The sequence below is a fragment of the Scomber scombrus genome, chromosome 12 (genome assembly GCF_963691925.1).
Source record: "Scomber scombrus chromosome 12, fScoSco1.1, whole genome shotgun sequence".
Lineage (NCBI taxonomy): Eukaryota > Metazoa > Chordata > Actinopteri > Scombriformes > Scombridae > Scomber > Scomber scombrus.
The window spans coordinates 15,580,393-15,604,523 of record NC_084981.1 but is presented as its reverse complement, the minus strand read 5'-3'; the positions used below and the strand labels follow the sequence as shown (position 1 = coordinate 15,604,523).

General features: G+C 39.3%; 1 protein-coding gene across 1 annotated transcript; it reads right to left on the bottom strand.

Moving 5' to 3' along the window:
* Nucleotides 1-162: 162 nt before the first annotated feature.
* Nucleotides 163-22,545, bottom strand: myofl (myoferlin like). Its single transcript, XM_062430822.1, has 54 exons — nucleotides 22,400-22,545; nucleotides 21,572-21,627; nucleotides 21,354-21,445; nucleotides 18,250-18,358; nucleotides 17,947-18,043; nucleotides 17,156-17,325; nucleotides 16,202-16,330; nucleotides 15,750-15,812; nucleotides 15,597-15,647; nucleotides 15,404-15,434; nucleotides 15,206-15,321; nucleotides 14,865-14,991; nucleotides 14,682-14,785; nucleotides 14,507-14,575; nucleotides 14,381-14,424; nucleotides 14,211-14,293; nucleotides 14,077-14,109; nucleotides 13,685-13,809; nucleotides 13,443-13,556; nucleotides 11,993-12,170; nucleotides 11,544-11,668; nucleotides 11,314-11,423; nucleotides 10,924-11,116; nucleotides 10,625-10,780; nucleotides 10,331-10,462; nucleotides 10,065-10,228; nucleotides 9,553-9,667; nucleotides 8,868-8,970; nucleotides 8,615-8,754; nucleotides 8,352-8,516; nucleotides 8,023-8,110; nucleotides 7,746-7,823; nucleotides 7,396-7,577; nucleotides 7,101-7,259; nucleotides 6,906-7,007; nucleotides 6,534-6,695; nucleotides 6,254-6,419; nucleotides 6,094-6,164; nucleotides 5,986-6,000; nucleotides 5,802-5,900; nucleotides 4,778-4,906; nucleotides 3,864-4,019; nucleotides 3,073-3,164; nucleotides 2,746-2,916; nucleotides 2,434-2,582; nucleotides 2,174-2,313; nucleotides 1,954-2,042; nucleotides 1,783-1,878; nucleotides 1,564-1,705; nucleotides 1,377-1,476; nucleotides 1,031-1,224; nucleotides 843-952; nucleotides 602-749; nucleotides 163-467 (listed from the first exon to the last, which is right to left on the bottom strand). Exons 1-54 carry the CDS (start codon nucleotides 22,485-22,487, stop codon nucleotides 429-431), a joined length of 6,159 nt encoding a protein of 2,052 aa, XP_062286806.1. The 5' UTR covers nucleotides 22,488-22,545; the 3' UTR covers nucleotides 163-428.
* Nucleotides 22,546-24,131: the final 1,586 nt, after the last annotated feature.

Genomic DNA, 24,131 nt, shown 5'->3' with positions numbered 1-24,131 from the left:
ACAGTATATGCACACAAGTATATGTGTAATTAACTAAAAACTTCTCATAGCACTTACTTGTTTTGGTAGCTAAAATGGACATGAAAATGACTTTTTTGTTTTGTTACAGCTAACTTAATGTTGATGAAGCACAGACATTCACACGTGCTGAACATAACAATAACACATTTTATTAAAATATCTTGACATTCTTGATTTTTGTTTTAATTCAAACATATGAGAAATACATTGATATACAAGAGATACAAATAATACTGGCAGTGCAAAAAATAAAAGCAGCTTTGATTATGTGAGAGGAAAATGCTGAGTCCCTGTCTGATCTGGTATCAGTAGAGAAAGATATTGTATATTTTTCTGAGGGACTATAACAGTTTAAGAGGATTGTAGATTCTGCAGCAGGAGGACAGACAGCTTCCCTGCAATGCTTCTTAGGAGAAAGGCTTCACAATCTTCATTGAGATGTAGTTCTGTGGATATGGAATAGACATTACACATTACATTTCAATCAGACTAGGAAATACAGAGAAAATAAATGCATGATTAAAAAATTGAGTTTAAGAATTTTTCAAATCAAGAAATTGAGAAAATGGAGTGATCTTACAGGTAGAGAGTAGAGCAGGATCCCCAAGAACAACAGAACCAGCAGAAGAACAATCGACAAGATGAAAATCCATTTGAATCTGCGCCAGACTATGAACTTCAAGGTCTTGCAAGGGTTTGTAAACCAGAAGAATGATGTGTCCGGGCGGCTGTTGAACAAGAGACAGACAGAAATGTTCACACAATGTAAATTCATGCAAAACAATTCATAATTTAGTTTTTTAGGAGCCACATCTTTTTACTTTGGTTCGTCCAGTTTGGGATTCATGTTGGGCTCATCTCTGCCTTTCCCAGCTGGTCTCTCTTCCATCTCCTTCTCCTCCACTATTTCCAGGGTCATCTCCACTTTCCCCTGTGAAATATTGAAACACAGTCACAAACAGGGACTAGGAAAATATAACTAGGATCTGTGCTGTGGATATTAACATACACCAAGCACATGTTTCCCATCCTGCTCGATGGCACATGGCCACCAGCCTCGTACAGACTTCTGGGAGAAGAGTGAGTTGGGCTGTGGTTTCTTGGAGGAGATTGAGCCTCCCATTCCTGGCAACATCTTCAGGTTGCACTTTTCTGGGCTCTTAGCAGGAGGGATCAGATTGAGTAAGTCCAGCTCAACTGAGCCTGTCACAGACATATGGATAGAAAATAAGTATTTGACTTTCTGGCGCATGTCGTAGATACAATACACACATTATTGTAGTTGTCAGCCTCTGAAAACGTTCCGTTTGCATGCTCAGGGCATAAATTGAGGGAAAATAATGATGATATTTCACCTAAGTAGTCATCCAGCGAGAATTTGTCATTGTCCCATATCTGGACGATCAACTTGGGAGGAATTCGAAATTCAGTTTTGTCCAGATTCCAAAAGTGTTCCTATAAACAGACAGAAAACAAACCAAATGACATGGTTATAAACAACAATCACTCAGTGTTTTGTTCCTGCTCCATGATTTCACTCACCTTTCTTGAGACAACACACAGCTGTTCTGCAGGCAGGTACTCAAACTCAAAGATGAACCTCCAGTTGAAATTTCCATCACCATCCAGGGACCTGTAATGAACATCAGTTTTCTGCTTGTCCTCCTCCATTCCTGGCATCCACCTAGGACACATGGCACAAATAAGTTTGTTTTAAGCGGTACAGCATATTGATGAAAGTAACTGCAAATGTAACTGTACCCTTTGACATAGATGTCACTCATGTTTTCTCCAGTGATGCTTGTTTCATCCAGAATGACGTCAGTTGTGTTCCAAATGATGCCCCGCAAGAAATACCTGTTTAAAAGATTTCATTATAGTTCATCCTTCAATGCGTTAAGTTAAAAGCTTATTTTGTCAAACGTTTCCTACTTCTTCGCTTTGCGTGGAGTGATATCACATGGAGGCCCTGGCAAACCAAGGTTCTTGGGGAACACGTCCACCCACATTTGAATTTGTCCCTGCATTTGCAGAAAAAAAGGATGCCTCATTTAAACAAAACTTATCATGCAGTAACATTCATATGATTGTTTTACAAAGCTTTATATTTGTGTCTTTGCTACAAATAAAGTTTGAGTGCTGTTGTTTTAACCTGGGACAAATTGGGTTGGTGGGAGCTGTGCAGGGTTCTGGTCTCAACATGCTCAGGTGCCAAGCCCTGGTCTCTGAGAACATGCAGGGCCAGTCTCTCTCTCGCTGGTCCCAAGTGTGGGTGGATCACAGTGTTAACTTCTGCAAGTGACACAGCAGTCCATAAAAGACAATGATGAAAGGATATTATGTATTAAAGACACAGCGAACGTGATAATAGAAGTAATATATCCACAAATAATAAATAGTGACAAGCAGTACCAAAATCTTGCAGGTTGTATAGTTTTCCTGAGAAAGACATTGAACTGCCGTCTCCTTCTATGTTTGGAGGAGGGATGCCTTTCACCCTGGCCACATTCTGGAGGATCTGAGAGGGCTTCAGCTGGTCTCTCCATTGATTAATTCCTGAGCTGTAAGAAAATGGTACCAATAAAGCCTTGTGCATCTCATTTGACTTTAATCAGAATAGAATACAGGCAATGTAGGGTGTATCAGCTTTACTGAAGATGTAGTATCTGTAGTCACACTTCACAAATGCAAGTGCAAATAAATACACAAAGAGCTCATACTTACACACAGTATGTTTGAGGCAGGCCGCAGCAGGACCTGAAACGGGACAGAAGTCTATTCTCCAAATCGATGATTGTCTCACCCACTTTTTCATCCCTGCTCAGTAAGTCGTAGTCATACACAGAAATCTTAAGATCCTTGTCCTGAGGCAGGAAGCAGGACAGCTCAAACATCCTGGACAAAATTGGAGGACATCACATAATGAGTGTGTTGCTCTTTCATCTCTCTTTACACAAACTCATAAACTCCAAACTGGCCTCAATAATTTGAATGATCAAAAAATTCTAAATCAACAAAAAGTTTTGTGAGCAGGACATATCGGTGTCTCACCTCCCAAACTCTGGATGGAGAGTGTTTGGTTTGTAGTTATCTCTGTCATCCACTGTTTTCCTGCCCAGTGTAATCTTAATGTATGGGTCACACTGAAATGAAAATGCAAAAAAATATGATCTTAGCTTAAATGGCTTCAAACATCTTTTTCACTGTACATACACATATACAGACGGGGGACAAATTAAAGGAAAAACCTGAATAAAAAAGTGGAGAAACAAAACAAATGCAGATGCTTCTGTGCAACAGCGCTCACTGAATGGCTTGGTGAGAATGAAAATGATGTGAATAAAATACTCTGGCCTTTACAGTCATCAGATCTCAACCCAGTTTTTCAATCAACATGTAAGACAATGCTATCCACCATCTCCGTAAGACCAAATTCTATAATATAAACTTTCATCTACAAATTTATTTAGTGATGTCTGTAATTGTCTCTGATGCTGTATGCCATTTTGTTGTGTCTGGCTATTATTGTTATTATTGCAAAACAGATTTCCATCTCAATGAGATTACCTAAATAAATAAAGGTTGTATATAAATGAGTGAATATCTTGTGGGGGAATGGTGTTCATCCTTCCAGTAGAGTTACATTGACTTGGTAAGGGGAACTGGAGCTGTTCTGAAGGCTTGTGGAGGCCTGACTCCATACTAAGACACTTAATCTTGTTTTTTTCTTTTGTTGGTCACCCATCTGTACACATTAATACAAATCTAGGGCATAGTTGCAGTTACATTTTTTAATCAATAAACAAAGGTGGTTGTTAAGTTGAGCTTAGTGTAAAACTCACCATGCCATTTGTATCCTTAGGCTGCAGGTCAAAACAGCGCACCACATAAAGTCTGACCAGACACTCCTGAGGTCCACTCTCAGGAAGCTCTCTGAACTGGCGGGGTGGAGCCGACACCCCTGGGTCATCAGACAGTGGGTAAATCTTGAAGGAGCCCTGTATACCACCAAAGAGGACAGCACCATTAGTTATAACATTAGTTATAACACCTCATCTTTTTGGGTTTAGAATGATTACAGGCTTTAAGCCTTAAAACTCTCACAGGAACTTATCCACATCCCTTCTCATGTAAAAATAGATTGTGGAGTTGGAGACGATAAATGGGCAACTTTAACCACCACCCGAGGAATAAACTGTCAAAATTAAAGAAGCTACTTGGCTGTCCAATACATTAACAAAAACTGGATCATTTTATTCCAGAATCAAATATTTTTTTTATTTTCCCATGTCCATTAAGTATGTATCCTAAAATCTGTTTATTGATATTGTGCCATATCCACTTTAAAATGCAACATTATTACCCATTCAAAGTGGAATGGTCTTTAATATACCAATGATACAATTAAAAACTGTAAAAACAAACATAAAACATATACAGTGTTTAATAAGAGTAAACCCTAAAAAAAAATATATCCTATCCTATAATCATATTCCTGAAAATACAAGTCAGCTGGGCAGCAATCCCAATCTGCAGGTTATACACATTTGAGACACCTTCCAGTGTCTCAAAGTTTACAGCAAATTATGTACACCTGCCAAAACTATTCATTGAGTTTAGTTGAAATTCTTAAATTGTCCACCAGGGAGCGGGAAAAGGCTATGAAAAGTAGCTCTGCAAGTAGAGACAGCTCATATTGCCATAGTTCAGTGAAAGTGGAAGGCTGTAATACTTTCTCAGTGTTTAGCTTCTTTACCTTGAACTCTCCCACCACTGAAGGATCATCTTCTCCATCTTCAGTCTTTCCTCGCAGTAGTTTGAAAGTGCTGCAGAAGTCAGTGAGTCCTTTGAATTGGGCCACCTCTTCTAGTTCACTGTTAAAAACCTGAAAACCACAAAACACAGTAATGCACAAGGTCAACAAGCCACATGCCACATTACAGTTTCCTATGCAACCAACCACAGATCTAAAAACACAGATTACATCTACATATACCAGTGCGTTATATTGCACAAAACACAGTCAAACTTTATTTTGAGCTATACCTTATCCTCAAGGTTTCAGATAACTCCTAATTTTAAGAACCAAATTCTGTATTTTGCTAACGTCTGACCGTTCATGTCAGTATCTGAGGATATACAATTGTATGCAAAAGTTTGGGCACCCCTTGACAAAAAAGATATTTTGGTGATTTTTTAACTGCTTTAACAGCTCAATTTCCAATAAACAGTTGTATTAGACCCAGTATTGTTTCTTCTGAGTATACCTACAGGTCAGCTCTCTTTATCCACTGGACAACTGACTTTAATGTGTAAACTTTTGCTTCTAGTAAGGCGATGTATTCTGTTCCAGTGGATTCAGTAGAAGCCTCCCTCGATTACACAATGGTACAGGGAAACATTTAAGGTTTTTCCTATGGAAAATCTCAGCACTATTTTAAAAGGTAACAACAGCGTCATTTATGGCAGTGCTTTTTTGATTATCTTCCCAGTCTGAGACATTGTAAAAAGAATCTGAGACTATAAATATATTTTTGTATAAAATATTATGTTTTCTTTTCAATATCCTAAAGAGACTGTGTTAAAAACTCACCAAAATATATTATTTGTCAAGGGTGCCCAAACTTGTGCATACAACTGTATACAACTGAAAAGTGCTGTTGACAGACTAAAATCCCATTCCATCACAGTTCACAGGCTCTATCTTTTAACCACCACAAACATAACCACAGATTGAATCATATCTTGTGTTTTCAAAATGTGTGATGACATGTTCTCACTTGTAATGTGTCATATCCCTTTTTCAGGTACGGCCCACACTTCTCTTGCTCTCCCACAGAGGCATAGAACTTACTCCACCAGTCTACTGTATCCTCTTCCTACATGATGGAAGGTAACAATTAAATTAGTATTGTCAGATATGCTATTTATCAATTGCGTATCTTTGAAAAGATAAAGTCTCACCTTTTCAGCTTGAGCCTGCAAAGTGGGATGCGAACAAAAATAACATTAATAAAAAGAAGCAGATGGGAAATATTGTCTCCCTACTTTTGTGAGTGCAATATTATTTACCTTAGTTGTCACGATTGGACTCTTCTCAATGTCTATGACAACATCTCCCTGTGCAGCCGTTATCATTGCCACTAGAACGTTATTGGAAACAGGATATGATTCATTTCTAGTGTACTGTATGTAGCTGTATGTATGCGTGAAAATCCATGCATGTTTGTACCTCTAGCAGACATGCAGAATTCATCATTAATGCGATACGGGTCACAGCGGAACTCCTCCAGGCAATCAATGGTACATTGACCCACTACAGGTTTCCTACCGAAGGGTCGGTGGTCGATTACTTTCAGGACAATAGGAGGGGTGTACATCTCCTCTTTAGGAAGAAGCTAGGTGAAATAAGTATAAAAAAGGACATGCAAAAAGTATTTAAAATCGACAAATGAACTAGTTATAAGTGTATGAATATTTGGAGTAGGACTAGAAGGTGTGTGGGTTAGTACCACTTTGAGTAGCAGCACAGATCCGGGGAAGTTGGGGTTCTTTTTGAAGTTCTTGATAATGGCGGTTTGAACAATCTCACCACCACATTCCACTATCAAACTGGGAGAGGAAACTGTGGCCAACTGGTAAGTCTTCATGTTCCTCAATCCCCAAGTCAAGACCTGAGATCAAATAAAAACACATCAACACACAAAACCAGACTGGGCAGATTAAAATACTAGGATGGCGGTAGGAGATAAGTCAAAGGAGGGAAGGGAGTTACAGATGAGAAATGCAGCAGAAAGGGTTGGGCTGGTCTTGTCTGATCATGTCATGTGTGTGATGGGAATTTATAGCGGCTGGCAGACAAGCTGGATGAGTGGATGATGTACCTCAATCGCAGTAAGCTGCACTACAGGCCTGATTCCCTGGGGAACCATGTAGAGGTTCTCCCCCCGCCGAGGAGGGACCAGGGGCAAATCTCCCTCATTCACCTGGAGAGCAAAGCAAAGCATCATCTTCTAAGTGTAGTGTCATAAACGTTGTTATGTTGCAGTACAATTGAAATTCTTTAATGTCTTCTTTACCTTGTCCTTCAGTAGAAGCTCAGCAGCCAGCAGTACATCTCCTGCATTGCGACCTTTCTTGGTGACTGGGAACCACAGCAGCTTTGGGCTGACAGCCACACTGGGGTTCAGTTTCACTACTGGGGGGCAGGTACAGCGACCCATGGCCTCATCTTTACCCTAATGAATAAAGTCCAGCAGCACACAAAAACATCCAAATCCATCATGAACTTCAATTGCATTTCTAGAATAAAATGTTTGCATGTATCTAATGATCTGATTAATATAAATATGTCACTTTAAGAATATCACGCACCACTTGATCGCTGTCGTACAGCTCCAAAACTACATCAGGAGGACTGCGGGCAATGGTCTGCGGGTCTCCATAGATTTCAATGTCCTCAAAGATGAGAGTCTGATCCCATGTAGGGTTCAGAGTCATCCGTATGACTTCTGTGGTCTTACTCATGTGCAGGAATGACACGTGGGCATAAGGATCTGGAGAAGTCAATGGTATTATCGTGATTGAAACATGAGATAATATGTATGAAATTAAGTCATTTTTACTTGCAAAATTGTACATCACCAGTAGATTTTGTTTATTCCTCTTGATCAGGGTTTTGCTTTCTCTGGTTATTCTGAGACACAAGTTGTATTTATTTTTACCTGAGAAACTGTCTTTGTCCATGGCACAGAGATTTCTCGCCTGATACACGTACACTCTCAGATGGTAAATGTAAGACCCTGAAGGGAGATCATGTTTATCAGTGTTTAGAAATTCATCACCACCAAGAACAATATAAACTCACAGGACACCGGATATGCAACTGATTAGGCATGTGCACATGTGTTATCTTTCATTAGGACCAGTCAGGAAGTAGCACTTAAAGAAAGATGAAGGCCTCAATCAGCATTAGTGACTTTAGATAACCCAAATACTTACGGTTAAAGTGGCAGGAAACAGTGGGTGTGTTGGCACCAAATCGCTTGGCTGCACCAGTTTTACTGGCCTTTTCGTCAACATCAACCCCCTGTTAAGAAAACACAGGGAAGGTTTCTTAAAGGAGTGCTTCACGAAGAAAATGTGAAAAAAAGAATGCAGACCTAAAATAAACTTCCTGCGTTATATGCCCAGATCTAACAGGAACAGGCACATGCAGGAGAATAATGAGAGGATATGACTCAGATGGCATGAAGTTTCCATGGCAACTGCCTCAGGGGGGAGGGGGGGCACCATTTATTTACTACTCAGGTAATTTAAGTAACACTCACTAATGCCCCTTCCAGTTTGAAAATGGCAGAGGCTCCGATGCAGTCAGATGGGACCATCTTTCTTCTCCAACGGCGGCGGCGGAATGTGTCAGAGGTGCGTTCCTTCCTGTGAAACTTCCAGCCAATCAGGGAAGAGAATTCCCAGCCTTCCCCTGGATCTCGCCTCTGTCGAAGAGACGAGGACAAGAAAAGATTGAGAAACTTCACTCACGACAATTTTTCAAATCAACATCTGCTCAAATTCTCATCTATTTCGTCCTCACCTCAACAGCAACCACTTTATCGGATGTCTTCTTCCTCGGTCTTATGAGCCTCCTCCTGCGGTGGACATGGTACATCTTTTCTGCTGCTACCCAGGATTTGGGCTTATCATCTGGAGGAATGGTAACCCCATATTCCCAACCTAGTCCCAGGAGACACATAGACCTGGTTAGACGTGCAGTATTTCAATCATGAAAACACCTTTAATAAAGGATATTTATTACATACTTTTTATTTAAATAAAGTGTTCATTACCGTTCTCATCTACAGCTCTGTTGCTGTCAAAACTCCATTCATCCTCCCAGGTCCATCCTGATGGACTCTCAAAGTCTCCTGGGCTTTGAGCCTTTTCTCCATTCTAAACAACATAGACACTCATTTATTTATGTGATATACAGTATAGCTGTAGTATTTGGTGCTTAAAAAATCTTCATTTTGTTTGCCTAAACGATGATGATGAACACTAATACAAACAATACTGATTAAGACTTAATTGGTCAGATATATGGATACTTTTCATTTTACTTTAAATAATTATAATCCTTAAAGCTGCTTTAACTCATTTTGGGGGCCTGATGACATCCAGTACTCACTCTCTTTTGTTTTGCTCTCCACCAATTCCTGAGGGTAACATCTGTCTTTTTCGCAACTAAATGTTCCACTATGCTCTCCAACTAGTTGGTAATGCACCCCTAATAAAATCTACACACATGTAGAGCCACATGTATATTTATGTAAAAACAACTATAAAGCAATCTACCTTTTTCTAACAATATAATAGCACAGGAGAATTGGATGGTGTGTGTGTGTGTGTGTGTGTGTGTGTGTGTGTGTGTGTGTGTGTGTGTGTGTGTGTGTGTGTGTGTGTGTGTGTGTGTGTGTGTGTGTGTGTGTGTGTGTGTGTGTGTGTGTGTGTGTGGGCAAGAACATTATGTCGTACCACATCCGTGTAGGGCTCTGCAGCGGGCTTCCACTCCCCACCAGGGAAGCGTGTTTCATTCTGAAAAACTTCATCTGTGAACTCGGTGTGGCCCGCATCTGCTTCTGTTAACAGGCTGTAGAAAACACCAAAACATCACACAGGTTAATGGGTGGGTTCTGTGACTCAGATAGTAGCTATGCAGTACTATGATAAACAGAGAGGAACAGCTCAGGAAGACAGGCTTCAGAGAGCTAAAATTATTTACATGAACCTTGGTAGGTAAGCACTTAAGAAGTAGGAGGCCCTCAGGGAGGGAGATCTCCTTATGCCAAAATGCTGACGGGCTCCAAAGATTTCCTGTGATTGTTTTTGTAATAAGATTTGTTATTGTGGCTGGTACAAGGTGATTACTGCCAGTTAATAGAAGATGAAGCTGAACTATGAACAGGGCTGTTAAAATGTACAGCAGGATGTTTATCCTTGAATCTGTGCAAACCATTAATCACAGTAGACAATGTTTGTAAACATACCATCGCTCAGGGTCCACAAGCCAGTCTTCCTCCCATTCCCATCCACGTGGTGGCATAAAGCGTTCTTGTTTGAGTTTCACTTTCCCAGTCACATCTGAGAATTTGTGGCGGCCAACCAGACCAGTGGTTCCCCACTTCCCAAAAACCTGGGCCTGGTTCTCGTACTGCATAGAGAAGTTTTTTTCACAACAGAAATGTTACAGAAACCATAAGAAAAAAATAAAAATGTATTCTAAAAAAGCGAATGTTTTGTCAAGCTACTGCACCATTTCAGCATATACACTGAAGTTTCCCTCTGAGAAGCTGTTGAACTTCTTCTCATAGGTAGACAGACCAAGCCACATGTTGACCCGCAGCTGAACAGGAATCTTCAGACCTTTGTTTTTGTCCATTGGGTACTGAAAAAGCAAAATTTATGAGAGTGTAAGGCTCTTTCTGAAATTTAATAATGAAAAACATTAAATGAAATTGGGTTTGTAAGACCTGCTGAACAATAACAATAATAAACAAACATCTATCACCTTAGAGTGAAAGTGTTATTGTGTCAGCTGGTCTTGTACCTGCATGAAGATGGTCTGAGTCTTTCCACAGTGTTTGCCACAGGCTTGTTCACTGAAGTTGGAGTACAGAATCTGGTTTGCTGGGACTCGGGCAAAAGCCACACGCTTCTCTCCTCTCAGCATCCAGATGATCACATCTGGCATGCTGTTCTGAGGCTGATAGAGACACAACATTTCATAACGAAGTTTTGTTTCTATCTCTTTTAATCATATCATATGTTTGCTTAAGTTGGCAACCTGGACTCCATGCAGTGAAAAGCAACATTTGCATTGTTTTTTTGGTTTTTTTTTTTGCTGACCTCCATTGCTAGCTGCTTGATTCTGTCCAACCAGTCTTCAATGTCACTGATGGTATCTCTGACATCTGTGGCCTCTTCTCTAATGCGACTGGCCATCTGGCTGAGACTCTCCAAAGCAGCATCACGCAGACTTTTTATTTGGAGATCCAGTGCAGTCACGTTGGGCTGGCCCTCCAGCAATGGAAACTGGAAACTGTCAAAATGTTGTTATTGAAAGTAACATTGGACAGGAACAACACAAGATGAAACAATAATTGAACTTTATCCAACAGCCACCTGCGATTGTATTTGACCTAACACTTCAGATTCCAAATGACATGTTACATTACAGTATTACATAATACAAACAACTCATAGGCCGAGTGATGGATCTGTGTAGTTCTGTCTTACCTGTTAATGTCCTCAATCATGTGGTTGATGAGTTTGAGCCAAATCTCTGCCAGACGTGTGTCAGACAACTTGGCTAAGATGGCTGTTTTTAAAGAGGTGAGATGGGACTCCTAAAATAAATGACAAAGATTAAAGGATATTGTTGAGCCCTGTACTACCTGCAAAGACATGCAATCTTTAAACACACACAAAACATATTGTACAGATGTGTCACTGTGACTCATTCTCACCAGTCTCTCAGCGATACAGAGGAGAACGTTGACAGACTCCTGACGGTAGCTGATGTCTTCCCAGTATGAAGTCAGGATAACTACAGGCTTCGTGTCAGCCCAGGGCAGGTAATAGTAGTGATTACCTATAGGATACAGAATAAATACACCCAATCATGTTAAACACGAGTTGTGGAACTGACCACATATTAAGATTAGCTGTCCATTTGGTTGTTGATCTTGAAGAACTTTTTACAGTACATTTGACTGATTTATAGTTTTATAAATATTTAGTTTGAATATAGTTTTTGAAAAATTACAGTTTATATATAATTCATTTGGAGCTCCCAACATGATCTTAAGATTAAGTCAGATAATAAAGATGTGCCATACTCAAAACAGTTTTACAGGCCAAAAAAAGAGAAACCTATTACATATAACAGGCATGTAATGAAGACCAAGTTTCATACCATCAAACACAGCAACGCTGTACTGGGTTGTAGATGCCAGTGGCTTGCAGGTGGAGTCCAACTTGTTACCATAGTTACCAATGCTGACCTCGAACTGGATTGGCTCGCCTGGCTCTTGGAGCATGCAAGCACTGTGGAACACAGTGCAGAGAGAGTACTTCCTCCTCCGCTGGTATTTCTGCACACAGTTATTAATGTATGTGGCAGTGTTAGAGGTTAAGGCACGAATATTTATTCCTAAACTTCCTTTCTCACTTTCAGTTATAAGTATCCTCTCTGACCGGCTCAGGCCAGCTTTTCTGATAGAGACTGCATTTCTGTCACCTTCACAAGTACAAAGTACAAGACAAACACTGTTAAAAAGATGTCAAGGAAAAGTTTAATTAAAGTCTGTGTAAAGTCAATTCATTGATTTACTTCTAAACATATTATACATGTTGGAAAATGGTTACAGAAAACATGTGAAAAGGCTGATAACTATGAAGTACTGAATTGTGGAGATAGAGCCTTAAACTGTTCCTCCCCTACTATATGAGACCGAGAGTCCGCTCTCCTCAGTGGTTAACCTGCTCAGGGGCGAGTTATTGTTAATATCTAACACTACTACTACTACAGTCTACAGTTAGCCAGTTAGCTGAGCTAGCCGCCGAGCTAGCGGCAGAAAGCTCTCAGACATAGCATCCATGTTTCTGGTAGAGGCATGGCCGTAGCTACCATTGAGGACACCGAGGTCATGTCCTCGGTATTTTCATTGGGAAGTGAAAATAGCCGACGAGACAATTATCCTTGCATCAATGGACCGTCACGTGACACATACTTGCAGATACCGGCGCCATGTCAAAACGAAAGTAGTCGGCTATAGCCAGCGGCGGAGTGAGGCCTTGAAAGAATTTTTTCACTGGCCCCGGCCCAGTGTTATGTCCCAACTGGCTTCCGTCAGCAGATTTACAAATATACACAGCATATTACTGGAGATTTTTAAGTCGCAGTTATATAGTGCTCACTTCCAGAAAGAACTGGACCACAAGAGTGACCATGACTGAGAAATGCACAGCAAGAAAGTTGCAATCTTCTTTTGGACCTCGGTATTTGAAAAATCCTGGCTACGGCCTTGGGTAGAGGTGGTGACTTTGATTGACAGGTGACACTTGGTAGGGGGCGGGGTTTCAGCTAACTCGGCGGGCACGCCCACAGCGTTTGGGAGGAGAGAAAGAGGCTGATTTTTACACAACTTTGAAGCCTAATTTCAAATATTTGGTGATTTTTTTAATCATTCAAATTTGGCAGGGTGGTTAACAACACACTTTTATGTGGTATGTCAAACTCAGAACACATATTTATTCTTACTTTACACAGACTTTAAGCAATACGTCAACTTTCAAAATCCCAAACCGTGTAAGTAAAGGTTAAAAAAGAAGTCAAAATAACGAGCAGTACACAGGGAATATACCTGTGCCACCAGGATGTCATCACTGGAGATGTCATCTATGTTCTTATCAACCTTCCCATCCAGCTGGGTGGACAGCTCAACAAGGACCCTCCCCCTGTAAGCCACCCCTTCAGCCTGCAATGTATCAAAGTGAAACAATATCATGTACACATGAAAATGAAATATGATGTGAATAGCACAAATAATAACAAAGCAAGCCAAAATTGCTGAACCCTCCATACTGAGGTGATGGGGTCGTGTACCTTGCCAAAGTTGAGTTCCTCATATGGGTCAAGGAGGCCAGTAAATTCTCTTGGGCTGCCATACAGGTTGACATAGCAAGGCCCAAAAGCTGGGAGAAAACCAGCCTCAGACGCTGCAGTGCTCACTGTAACACAAAGACACTCCCTTTAAACCCCACCAGCACATTCTCAAGGCTAATATAATGAGACGAAAGCAAAGCTATTTTTAAAATAAATGTATATCTACTATGTAGCTTGCAATGAGAAAACTCATATTTGGGGTTTAAAGGCCCCTGTGCCCAGAGACTTTCCACCTGAGAAGTCTCTCAGCTACAGAACTATCTGTTAGAGGTTATCTGTTTTTGATGTAAAACAAAAAAAACTATGATAGCAAACCATCATTTCTTACGTACATTCAGACATGTTGCCACTTTCACCCTGTGTGTCTGTTTCAAATGAAAAAACAAAACATACATATTGAATATTATATCGTAACATCCAAATTTAAAACACTGAGTGACAACAATCCCAAAAATTGCACCATTACCTTCAATCTGTCCTCCAGGAGAGGATATTTTGCTCAGATCTAAAAAAGTTGTTCCTATGGCATCATTCTTGGTTAGACGATCCCTGCCAAGAGGAAATTGACATGTCAACTGTTGGTTGTGATATTATTGTCAATTGTGCAGATGAGTATGAATGAATTTTAGCCCTTACCAGTCATACATAGTCAACTTGATGCGGTCACACATTGAAGGGAACTACAAAGGCAGACAGCGTGTTAATTAGTGCTGATGGTTAAAGTGTAAATTTGAAATTTGAATCAAGCCTGTAAGATTGTACCTTGACTTGGAGATTGATGACTTGATTCCACTCTGGATTTGCATTTCTCTCAATGATTTTGGTGCACAGCTAAAAGAAACAAACCAAAAAGACATATCAACAATATTCATAAATTAAGAACATACAAAAACATAAAAAATACAAGATTTTGTCCATTTACTTAATTATGAAATACCTTTTTCCCAGCAAAGCTGATTTCCAAATATGGATCCACCAAGTTTTTCCTGTCTCCATCCCCTCCAAAGACTTGTTTTACTGTCTGAACAAAGGCATCGTCCACTGCAATAAAAGATACTTTCTAAGTAGAGGTTCCTCGGTGGGGTTAATGCAAGCTTTACAGGAATTTACAGGAACTTACTTTGTGGCATATCCTCAGCACGGTAGACTTTGATGCTGATTGTGGCCCACCGCATTGTGATACCAGCTGGCACCAAAAGATTACTCTCTATGTCGTCCTGCTCCTCACTTATCTCTCTCCTTTCACTCTGCAACCAGGAGAGGAGAGGAGAGGAGAGGAGAGGAGAGGAGAGGAGAGGAGAGGAGAGGAGAGGAGAGGAGAGGAGAGGAGAGGAGAGGAGAGGAGAGGAGAGGAGAGGAGAGGAGAGGAGAGGAGAGGAGATCATGCTGTTATTTAATACTGATCTATACTCGGGTTTGAGAATGTTTTCCGATATTGATTATAAGTAAAGGCACTCGCACCGGTGGGTCATCCCCAGTTGCCACAACAATTATGGTGACTTTAAGGTAACCTCTGGCTCCTGAGCTAGAGTCATCGGGATCACTCAGGAGGAGCCACTTCCTCATTATGGCGTGACCTGTACACAGTATAATATTTAACACATTCAGACATCGACACGCATTATCTATACAGTATGTATTTCAAATGCAAATACTGACCAGGTTCATCATAGACATAGCCAACATCCAACTGGGTAAGCAAGAGAAAAATGTGAAGTTAATGCAACAAATCTGAAATCTGTCAGCCTGCTGGTGATAAAAGTGAGTGAGTGATAAATCTTCTATTGGTCAAAAACAAAGAAGTACATTATAGCAGAGACAAATGCTTCAAAAAATAGTTGAATGGCCATACCTTGAACTCGCCTATCATACTGTCTGCTCTGAGGGAGAAGGAGTCATACACCTGTCAAGAAAAACAAAGCAGCTAAGCTTCAAAATATGCAGAAAGCACATAATGTCCTTTTATTTTAGCAAAAAAAATTGCATTACAGGTATCTGTACTCACCCTAAGACTAATGCTCTCATCAAACAGCTCTGATGGGAGCATGTTAACGTTGTAGAAAAACATCTGAGGGACAGAAACAAGTCATGTGAAGGAATATTTTTCTTGTTACCGTATGAACAAGCTACATTTAGTTATCTTTGAATATGACAAATATTACTCACTTACAATTTAATAGCTGATATTTTTATGCTTTGGAAAAACTGAGACAAAGGAAAGTGCATAGAAGAAGAATCAGACACAAGAGAAAGCTGAAGATTTTGCCTTCAAGCTCCAAGCTGTCATATCACCACTGCCGATAAAGAGAGGAATACCTCAGCAGGTTATTAAAACTGGCGGAGATTATAAAGCAAAAGAAGATATGACGGTGTTAAAATAGACAAGCAAGGTAAAAGCAAGACTTGTTTATGTATTTGTATTTTGTATGTATTTTTGTGTGATAATGAACTCATTACCTCATCAAAGAATGGGTTATTTCCTCTTCTGATTCTAGTCCTGTGGGTCTGTCCACAAACATTCACTTTCACCACTGGTTTGATGTTGTTGCCTGGCAGCTGTCGACCCTCGATAACGCGGACACGAATCTGGACATTGCAAGCAACATTGAGTAAACAGTGAGACAATCTAGATTGTTTATGAAAAGTCAAAACTGACTATTTAAACATTACTCACTAAGACCAAGAAAGTACATCATATCACTCCAGTTCTAAGATCTTTAAACTGATTTCCTGTCTGTCAAAGAATAGACTTCAAAACTGCAGTTGGTTTATAAATCACGGAATGGTTTAAAGCAAATATACATTTCTTATCAGTTTTCTTCAGTTTTTTTGCTCTTCATATCTGGAATAAACTGCAGGTCTGCTGCAAGTTTTTTGTTAAATCCAAATTTTAAGGTTAATACCTTACACTGCACTTTAGTTTTTAATCTCCTGTTTTATCTTTCTTATTCTATTTTAGCTTAATTTATTTCCAATTTAACACTTTTAATCATATTTAAATGTCATAAATGTCTGTCATGTGTTGCTTTTATATCATGTCTTGATGCATTTTATGTTTTATGTAAACTTTGAATTGCCTTGTTGTTGAAATGTGCTGTACAAATAAAATTGCTGTGCCTTGCCTAATGACAACTACCTAATCAGATACATATTTGGGCTTTTCATGGGAACATAAACAAGCTCCCAAAAGAAAATAATTCATGAATGATTTTGCCCTAATGCAATAACAAAAGATGATCACATTTCTGAAATGAAAGATAATTGTTATAATTCTCTATTGGCTGGCCCAGTCGTCAATGTATATTTACACTGGCGAAGCCTACTGTCATTCACAACTAGCAATAATACTTCCATCCCAAATTGACATTTGTGATTATCCAGTAATTAGAGTGATCGAAACTTAAACAATACCTGGAAATCCTGGGGCTTATTGGCTAGGGCTCTATGCCTCTTACGGCTAAGACGGATTGGCTTGTGGCTGGGTTTCCCAGGGTGGTTTGGTGAGGCGGCAGCTCCTGGACTTCCATCCTGACCCCCTGCATCCACGTCTGCCTCCCCCTCCTCACCCTCTTCATTGTCTCCTGTAATCACAAGCATTCTTGAATCAATATTCTGTATACATTTAGTACTGTTTTTTTTACAGCTTGATTTTATTACCATCATAAAATAGACAGCAAAATGTGATTGAAAGCAACAATAATCAATGAGCCATCTTTTCCCCTGTAGGAGAATGTCCCAAAACCAATAATATTAAAACAGTTAAATGAATAGCAGCTCTTAATCAGTGTATTGTACTTCGTTGGCGAGATAATAATCCACCATCTGTATAAATGTGCTTCAATGAGTTTTTATCCAGCGTTCCATATTAAAAAGTTGTGTATAATCTGATGAAAACTCTGAATGAGTTTTTAAAGTTTGGGCTAGGCAAGTTGCTAAAATGGCATGGATGAACATTTTTAGTAAACTAATTATTTTTTAAATTCCTTTTCAGTATGTGCATTAATTAATAAATTGCATTGATGTTCATCCTTGTGTCTTGCTCATCATTGTGAATCTCAGGTAAAAAATTATGTATGGATTATTGTAGGGGGAGTGTTTTTCATTTAGTTTTGTTCTTTTGAGAGGGAACATCACCATCTGTTTTCATTATGAGGCAAAGAGAATTTTTATCATGTGTCTTAAGTGAATCGGTGCATACTTACCAGCATCCACCTGAGGCATGTCTCCATTAGGCTGATTATTTAAGTTTGGAGTGCTGTTGGCAGGTGGCTCATACCCAATGATCAAATTAATGGTTGCCTGTAAAAAGTATGTTTGCTCTATTAGTATTATTAGCTCTAATGTATTATTAGGTTTAACAGCAAATGATATGTCATGCATATTCACCAAATTCAGAAACTTGTTGTCTTTACAGATCCCAGTGATTCAAGGTTAAATCTGATATTCAAAAAGTGTAATGTGCATGTAACCTGTCAGGAATCATGTTATTAACTTATGGTATTCACCCCAATGGCCTGTTGTTTCTCATTAATCAAGGGCACATTCTTGGATGGGAGGGACCTCGCGTTACCACTGGCCAGGTCTCTCAGAAAGATTTTTGCTGAGCCTATGAACCTGAAAAGCAATTGCAGAATTATTATATTACTATATTTAGGCTTATGTCAAGGAGGAGAAATTTGCAGCTGGAGAGAAACAACTGCCTTTGAAGAGGAAGCCAGGATGAATAGCTAAAACAACTTCTGTATAGGGAAATGGGAAACGGTAAATGGTAAATGGTAAATGGACTGTACTTATATAGCGCTTTTCTAGTCGTTATGACCACTCAAAGTGCTTTTACATTACGTCTCATTCACACACATTCACAATGACAGTTTCCACTTCCCAATTTAACTTCTCTTCACTACTATTTGTCTACCAAACAGATATCATGTGGCAACAGTGATTAATACCTCCCATGGATTGCAAAACATAGGAAACTTTCTAAAATAATTTCAAACCATTTAAGACCAAAACTCTCTTCACCACTGTTTAACATTCAGTATTTGGACAGTTACACATTCTTACTCTCCCAGGCCGTCATTAGCAGCCACCTTCAGCTTTTGCTTGTTGTGTGGTCTCTATGCATTTAGTTGGTCTTCAGAAAGTGGAATGCACCTCAAGCGATCAGCTTTCTGCCTTTCTGTTTTTGCGTCATGTGGTGAATCTTCTGAGGTTATGGTCATGTAGTCTTCTCTTTGACAAGAAAACATATATGCCCACATCCTAGAGAGCATTTTTTTTTGCTTGCTATGCAGCCATAAGGGTTTTTTGTTGTCACTATGAAAATTATTTTCCAGTCATCCACATGTTGTTTGTCATTTTCTAGTTTTTCTGTGCACAACAGCTTTTTAGAACATACTCAGTTATTGATTTTGGCAAATCAACTCCCTTTGATATCTCTATTTTTTTCAGCCTCACTATTATCTTCATCGCTTGCATAGTAACTATTTTACTCATATTGACAGACAACTCCACCTCAGTCTCAACTTTCAACTCTCAATCAACTCTTGGCTGCACGTGAGCTTTTCATGAATGAACATTGAAACAACATACAGCTGCCCAAGAAATGTTTTAGCCAAGTGTCCAATTATTTTAGAACCCCTAAACCCCTATATGTTAAAAGAGCTATATTTATATATATATATATATATTGCTGTAGCACAGAGCCTGGGGAAACAAAAGATACGTAGCCATGCAAATACTCTCTGACTGGACTGCATATAAAAAGTTCTCCCTGTGACAAACATCCTGGCTAACTCTTGCAAAACAGCGATTTGGGAGTTGCAGTAGCGTCTTTCTAGATAACAAATGGGATACTTTGCTCAGTGACAAGGACCATCTGGTTACACAGGCAAGACTGTAAGATGAAGAAAAAGTGCACGAGAAAAACTAAAAAGACAAACAATTCACATGCACCACCGGCATGTGCTGGGAGTTCTGTGCCCAGTTTAAGGCTGGGAGGTTGGTGAAAAGATAGTCTTAAGCAGACAGAACAGGCACAATCACAATATTCAGGATTATACCGCTCAGGCTCTCTTTTTCTTCTCGTCATTGATAAGCAGGGTCAGTGGTGGAGGATCAGACTGAGAGATAATCTAGTATAACACTGTTCCTGCCGTTGTAGAAGCCACACGCAGTGATTTGTTTATACATATTAATGTTTGTATATACAACTCTACTCCTACTAGAAACCAAAACTTTGACCTCTAGTCTCTAGTATTTGGAACTGTCCCATTGAATACAAAGAAACAGACTTTTTAACCACAGTGGAAGAGCCAGATGATGACTTTTATGGAATATTGATATATTTTCTTCAACTACTTGCCACTGCCTTTTAGCAAAGCAACTTAAGGAGTAAAACAATCTTTGCCATACAAACTGAGCAGTCAAAAATGACTGGCTGGAGATGGTTTATGTTGATGGTACAACAGATTAGACAGAAGGCTTTCTGAGTCACATTGCTCTTCTAGATTATTTTAGATTGTAGGCATAGTGGAGAATGCATTACCGATCTGGTGTGTTTCCCCACTGAATCAGCTGTGTATAAAGTTCATTTTGCAAATCATACAGGCAGAGCTAGTCATCACAGATGTGCCAATGACAAGCCAGTGTAGGCTCTCTTGTTCAGCACCCCACCACTCCCACTGCATGACTGCCATGCAGTGATCATGGAAAAATATCCAAGTGCATTCGTGGCTTTGTGGCTGAGGCAGACAACTCTCCACCCCAACCCCCACCTCTTGAGACTGCCTCCCAAAATAATTTATATTCTACACAATCAGTCACCAGAGTGACTCAGAGGAATTGTTGTTACTTGGATCTACCAACTTGTCTGCATGGCAGAGAGACAAAATGCCTCAGACTCACAGCATTAATAAAAAAAAGAAATGCAAGTATGTGCCAACAAACTGACAAACAATAGAAATTTATGCTGAGTATAACAATCTGGCTCTATCTATCTTGAGGAAACATCCTTTCCTTTTAAGGCAAGGTTCCCAGAAAGAGCTTGAGTGCTATTGTGAGGAAGACAAAGCACTTACTTATTAAAACTGCAAGTCTTAACATGGTCGAAGCACATCTTGTGTTTATACAGCTACAGTAAGTAAAGTAAGAACATGCTACTCTGCACCATAGGAAAAGATCACCATTACTATTTTCAGCCATACTGTTGGAATAAACAGTTCAGCAGGTTGTAATATTGGGAATCTAGATATAAATGCTAAGTACTTTCAGAGATTATAATCACACGCCTGTATTCTCAAAGGGTAAACCTTTGAGGAGGGGTGAGGTTTTCCCTTTCAGTCAATACCTGCACTACTTGGCATAACATGGGTGTTTGTTTTTTTTGGACAGGGGGGTTTCTTTGGTGACTGCCTGCAGTCACTCATGAGGAGAAGTGGATTTCACTCAGAAGCAGAAGGGTGTTTCTGTAAGCGGTACTTTGTCACACATTATGTAAGTTTGAGGTTGATTCACACCAAAAGGCAAAAATGTTGTCGGCATTCCTGTTTGGTTTAGGACTAACACAGGTATGAATTATAAGCTTTCATTTGGTGAAAAGTTCACATACTTGTGTTTGCCGATTGTTTCATAATCTTTCACCACAACGTCGATGTATGAGGATGCATCCAAGGGAGAGCCTTTCAGGTCAAATTCAAGCACCTGTAATTGGAAAGAAGAGACTGTTACAAACCATTTTAACCCTGGCAATAGCAGCTCTCAGAAGACTTATCATCTCCCAGTTAACAAGTTCACATACTGTAACTCACACATTACAGTCAAACTTACTTCATTCCATACAGGATTCAGTTCATTGTCAATTGTTTTGGTTTTCTTCTTTTCACCTGTAAGCACAATCAATCATTACGCATTGGCAAAAACTCAAATACACAAAAAAGAGATTTTCTGATGTTACAACATTGTGTCAACAGCTGTGTAGAAACACTGTGTACACAAACAAGCTTCCAATAAGATTCTTCCATGAAATAAATGACAGAAATAACATTTTACAGTAGGATGGGAGATATAGTTTTGCATAAAAATGAAGAATAATTCCAGTAGTGGCCGAAACGGTTTCTATTCTCTGAGTACAGAGGGTTACTCCTGACCTTATAAGGATGTTCTCCGTTTTGTACTGTATGTGAGTCACTGCCAAAATATTTTTTATATACTCAAAGTGGAGCCTAGGAACCCACTGAGGTCCTAAAGGGAGTTCCAGGGGGTCCCCAGCAATAACGGGAATCGTTTATTTTCACTATAATTTCATCCATAAGTAACACAATCACACAATATATTAATATTTTTGGTTATGGGTTTCATACACTACACACTGTAACATCTAAAAGTAAAAATTACCAGATGGGGGACAAAATCTCAAATGGGGGTTTATGGTTTAATTTGTGTCCATTTAGGGATCCTTGGTGTGAAAAAGTTTGAGAACCACTGTCTTTAGTAATACATCCATAAAATACTGCTTTTTTTTTTTTTTGAGAAGTAAATGTGGAGTCAGGAAATATTACACTTTTATGAACAGATTGATAAAGCTGTCTGAGCAACAAACAAAAAAACAGTTACCCGAGCACGCAGCTAAAGTTAGAGTAATAATCACTGACTCACCTCTGAAGATAACAGAAGTTATTGGATCAGGGTTTCCAAGTTTCTTTTTGGGGATCCCACTGGCGGACTCAACATTAACCCGCAGCATCTTGATGAAGACCAAATTTATTTATTGAAGTGAACCATAATCCTTGGGGAATGAGACAGACCCTGCAGAGGGAACTGAAACAAACAGATGTGAGCATGAGAGAGGAGTGGATATAATATGGGGCCGTCACGCATGAGTCATACAGAGGCATGAAACACACCAGCCAGCACGAGCCCGGGCACACCGAGTTACCTGTAGAGGATAGCCTACTTTTCTTATTACCTCTTCAAAATATATTTTACCTTTAACTCAAAGTTGTGTTACTCATCACTGTGCAGTACTGTAGGTTAATTCAACATCTATGCACACAAGCCACAAGCGGAGTTTGTCCACTTGTCTTCTCTTGTACTGCAGCGCCCCCCAGTGGATCAATATAGTAGTATAGTATAGTTATATAGTTTTTTGAATTAAAATTCAAAAACTCTAGCTACTTGTCATGACTCATGAGCATGAAGACATAAAGGTTATGCTGCTTTATAACTAGCCTACTTAGTATGATGTAGGCCTATCACTATACTTGATAAGGCACACACACACACAAAAAAAGAAAGAAAGAAAGAAAACGCGCTAGAAGGCATCCGTACACCAAACAAGAGATAGACAAATCATCAGATAAAGGGCATGGTGTCTGCCCCTCTCCACACACCAGCAGCGGACCATATCATACGGAAACGTATTGTTGCCACGCCAAAAAAAGAAAAAAAAGCATTGTATCACGTTAACTTATAACGTGAAACGTATCACGTTGTAACGTTAAAATAGATCAGTCAGCGTTTGTCTGTAGTATTTATTTATTTATTTTACCATTTTTGATTCATGCCAGTTCATTATGCATCTTCCTAGATAGATAGATAGATAGATAGATAGAAACGTTATTGATCCCCTACGGGAAATGTAGGGTCCAAGCAGCTTAATACACGTAAAGACATCACAGATAACATACAACATAAACAGGAATGTGAAAAGTAAAATCTGTATAAACACAAGTTAAATAAGAATAAAAATACTAAGAACAGTATACTAAATAAAACCAAGGTCTGAGGCTGAGGCTGTGTGATAAAGTGCAAAGATAAAATTATAGTGCAATATATAGTTTAAAGTGAATTTAGTCCAGGCTGTGGGGGGTCAGCTTTCTTTACCAGCCTATCCTGGTTGTTTGAGCATGTGTTTTTGCTTGTTTGTTTGTTTGTTTTTTACTGAATATGTTATAAACTTTTGTATTTAAACGAGCATGGTGCAGTGCAGGGGAAGACTAACACAACATGTTCTCCTTATGGCAACTTTTAAAAACATATTCAGAACTCTTTCACAAAAACAAAGTTTACAAACTTAATCTGCATTTAAAAAGCAAAGATATTAGTCGAAATGTACCTAATCACCAGAAAAGGCCATACATAGATATGTTTAACTCATTATAAACGTGCATTCCTAATGGGATGAATGCCTGTGGATCAGACTGACCTACATGATAAGTTAACAAAAATAACAAACAGTCAAATATTCAGTAGTGAAAAGTGACTTATTTAGACTCAAACAGACTACTTTAGTTTCAGATTTAGTCAGGCTTTGGATGAAAATATTTTTAAATACAATGATGCATAGCTCTGTGCAACGGTCTCTCCTTTCATCCAGCTGTTCTGCACT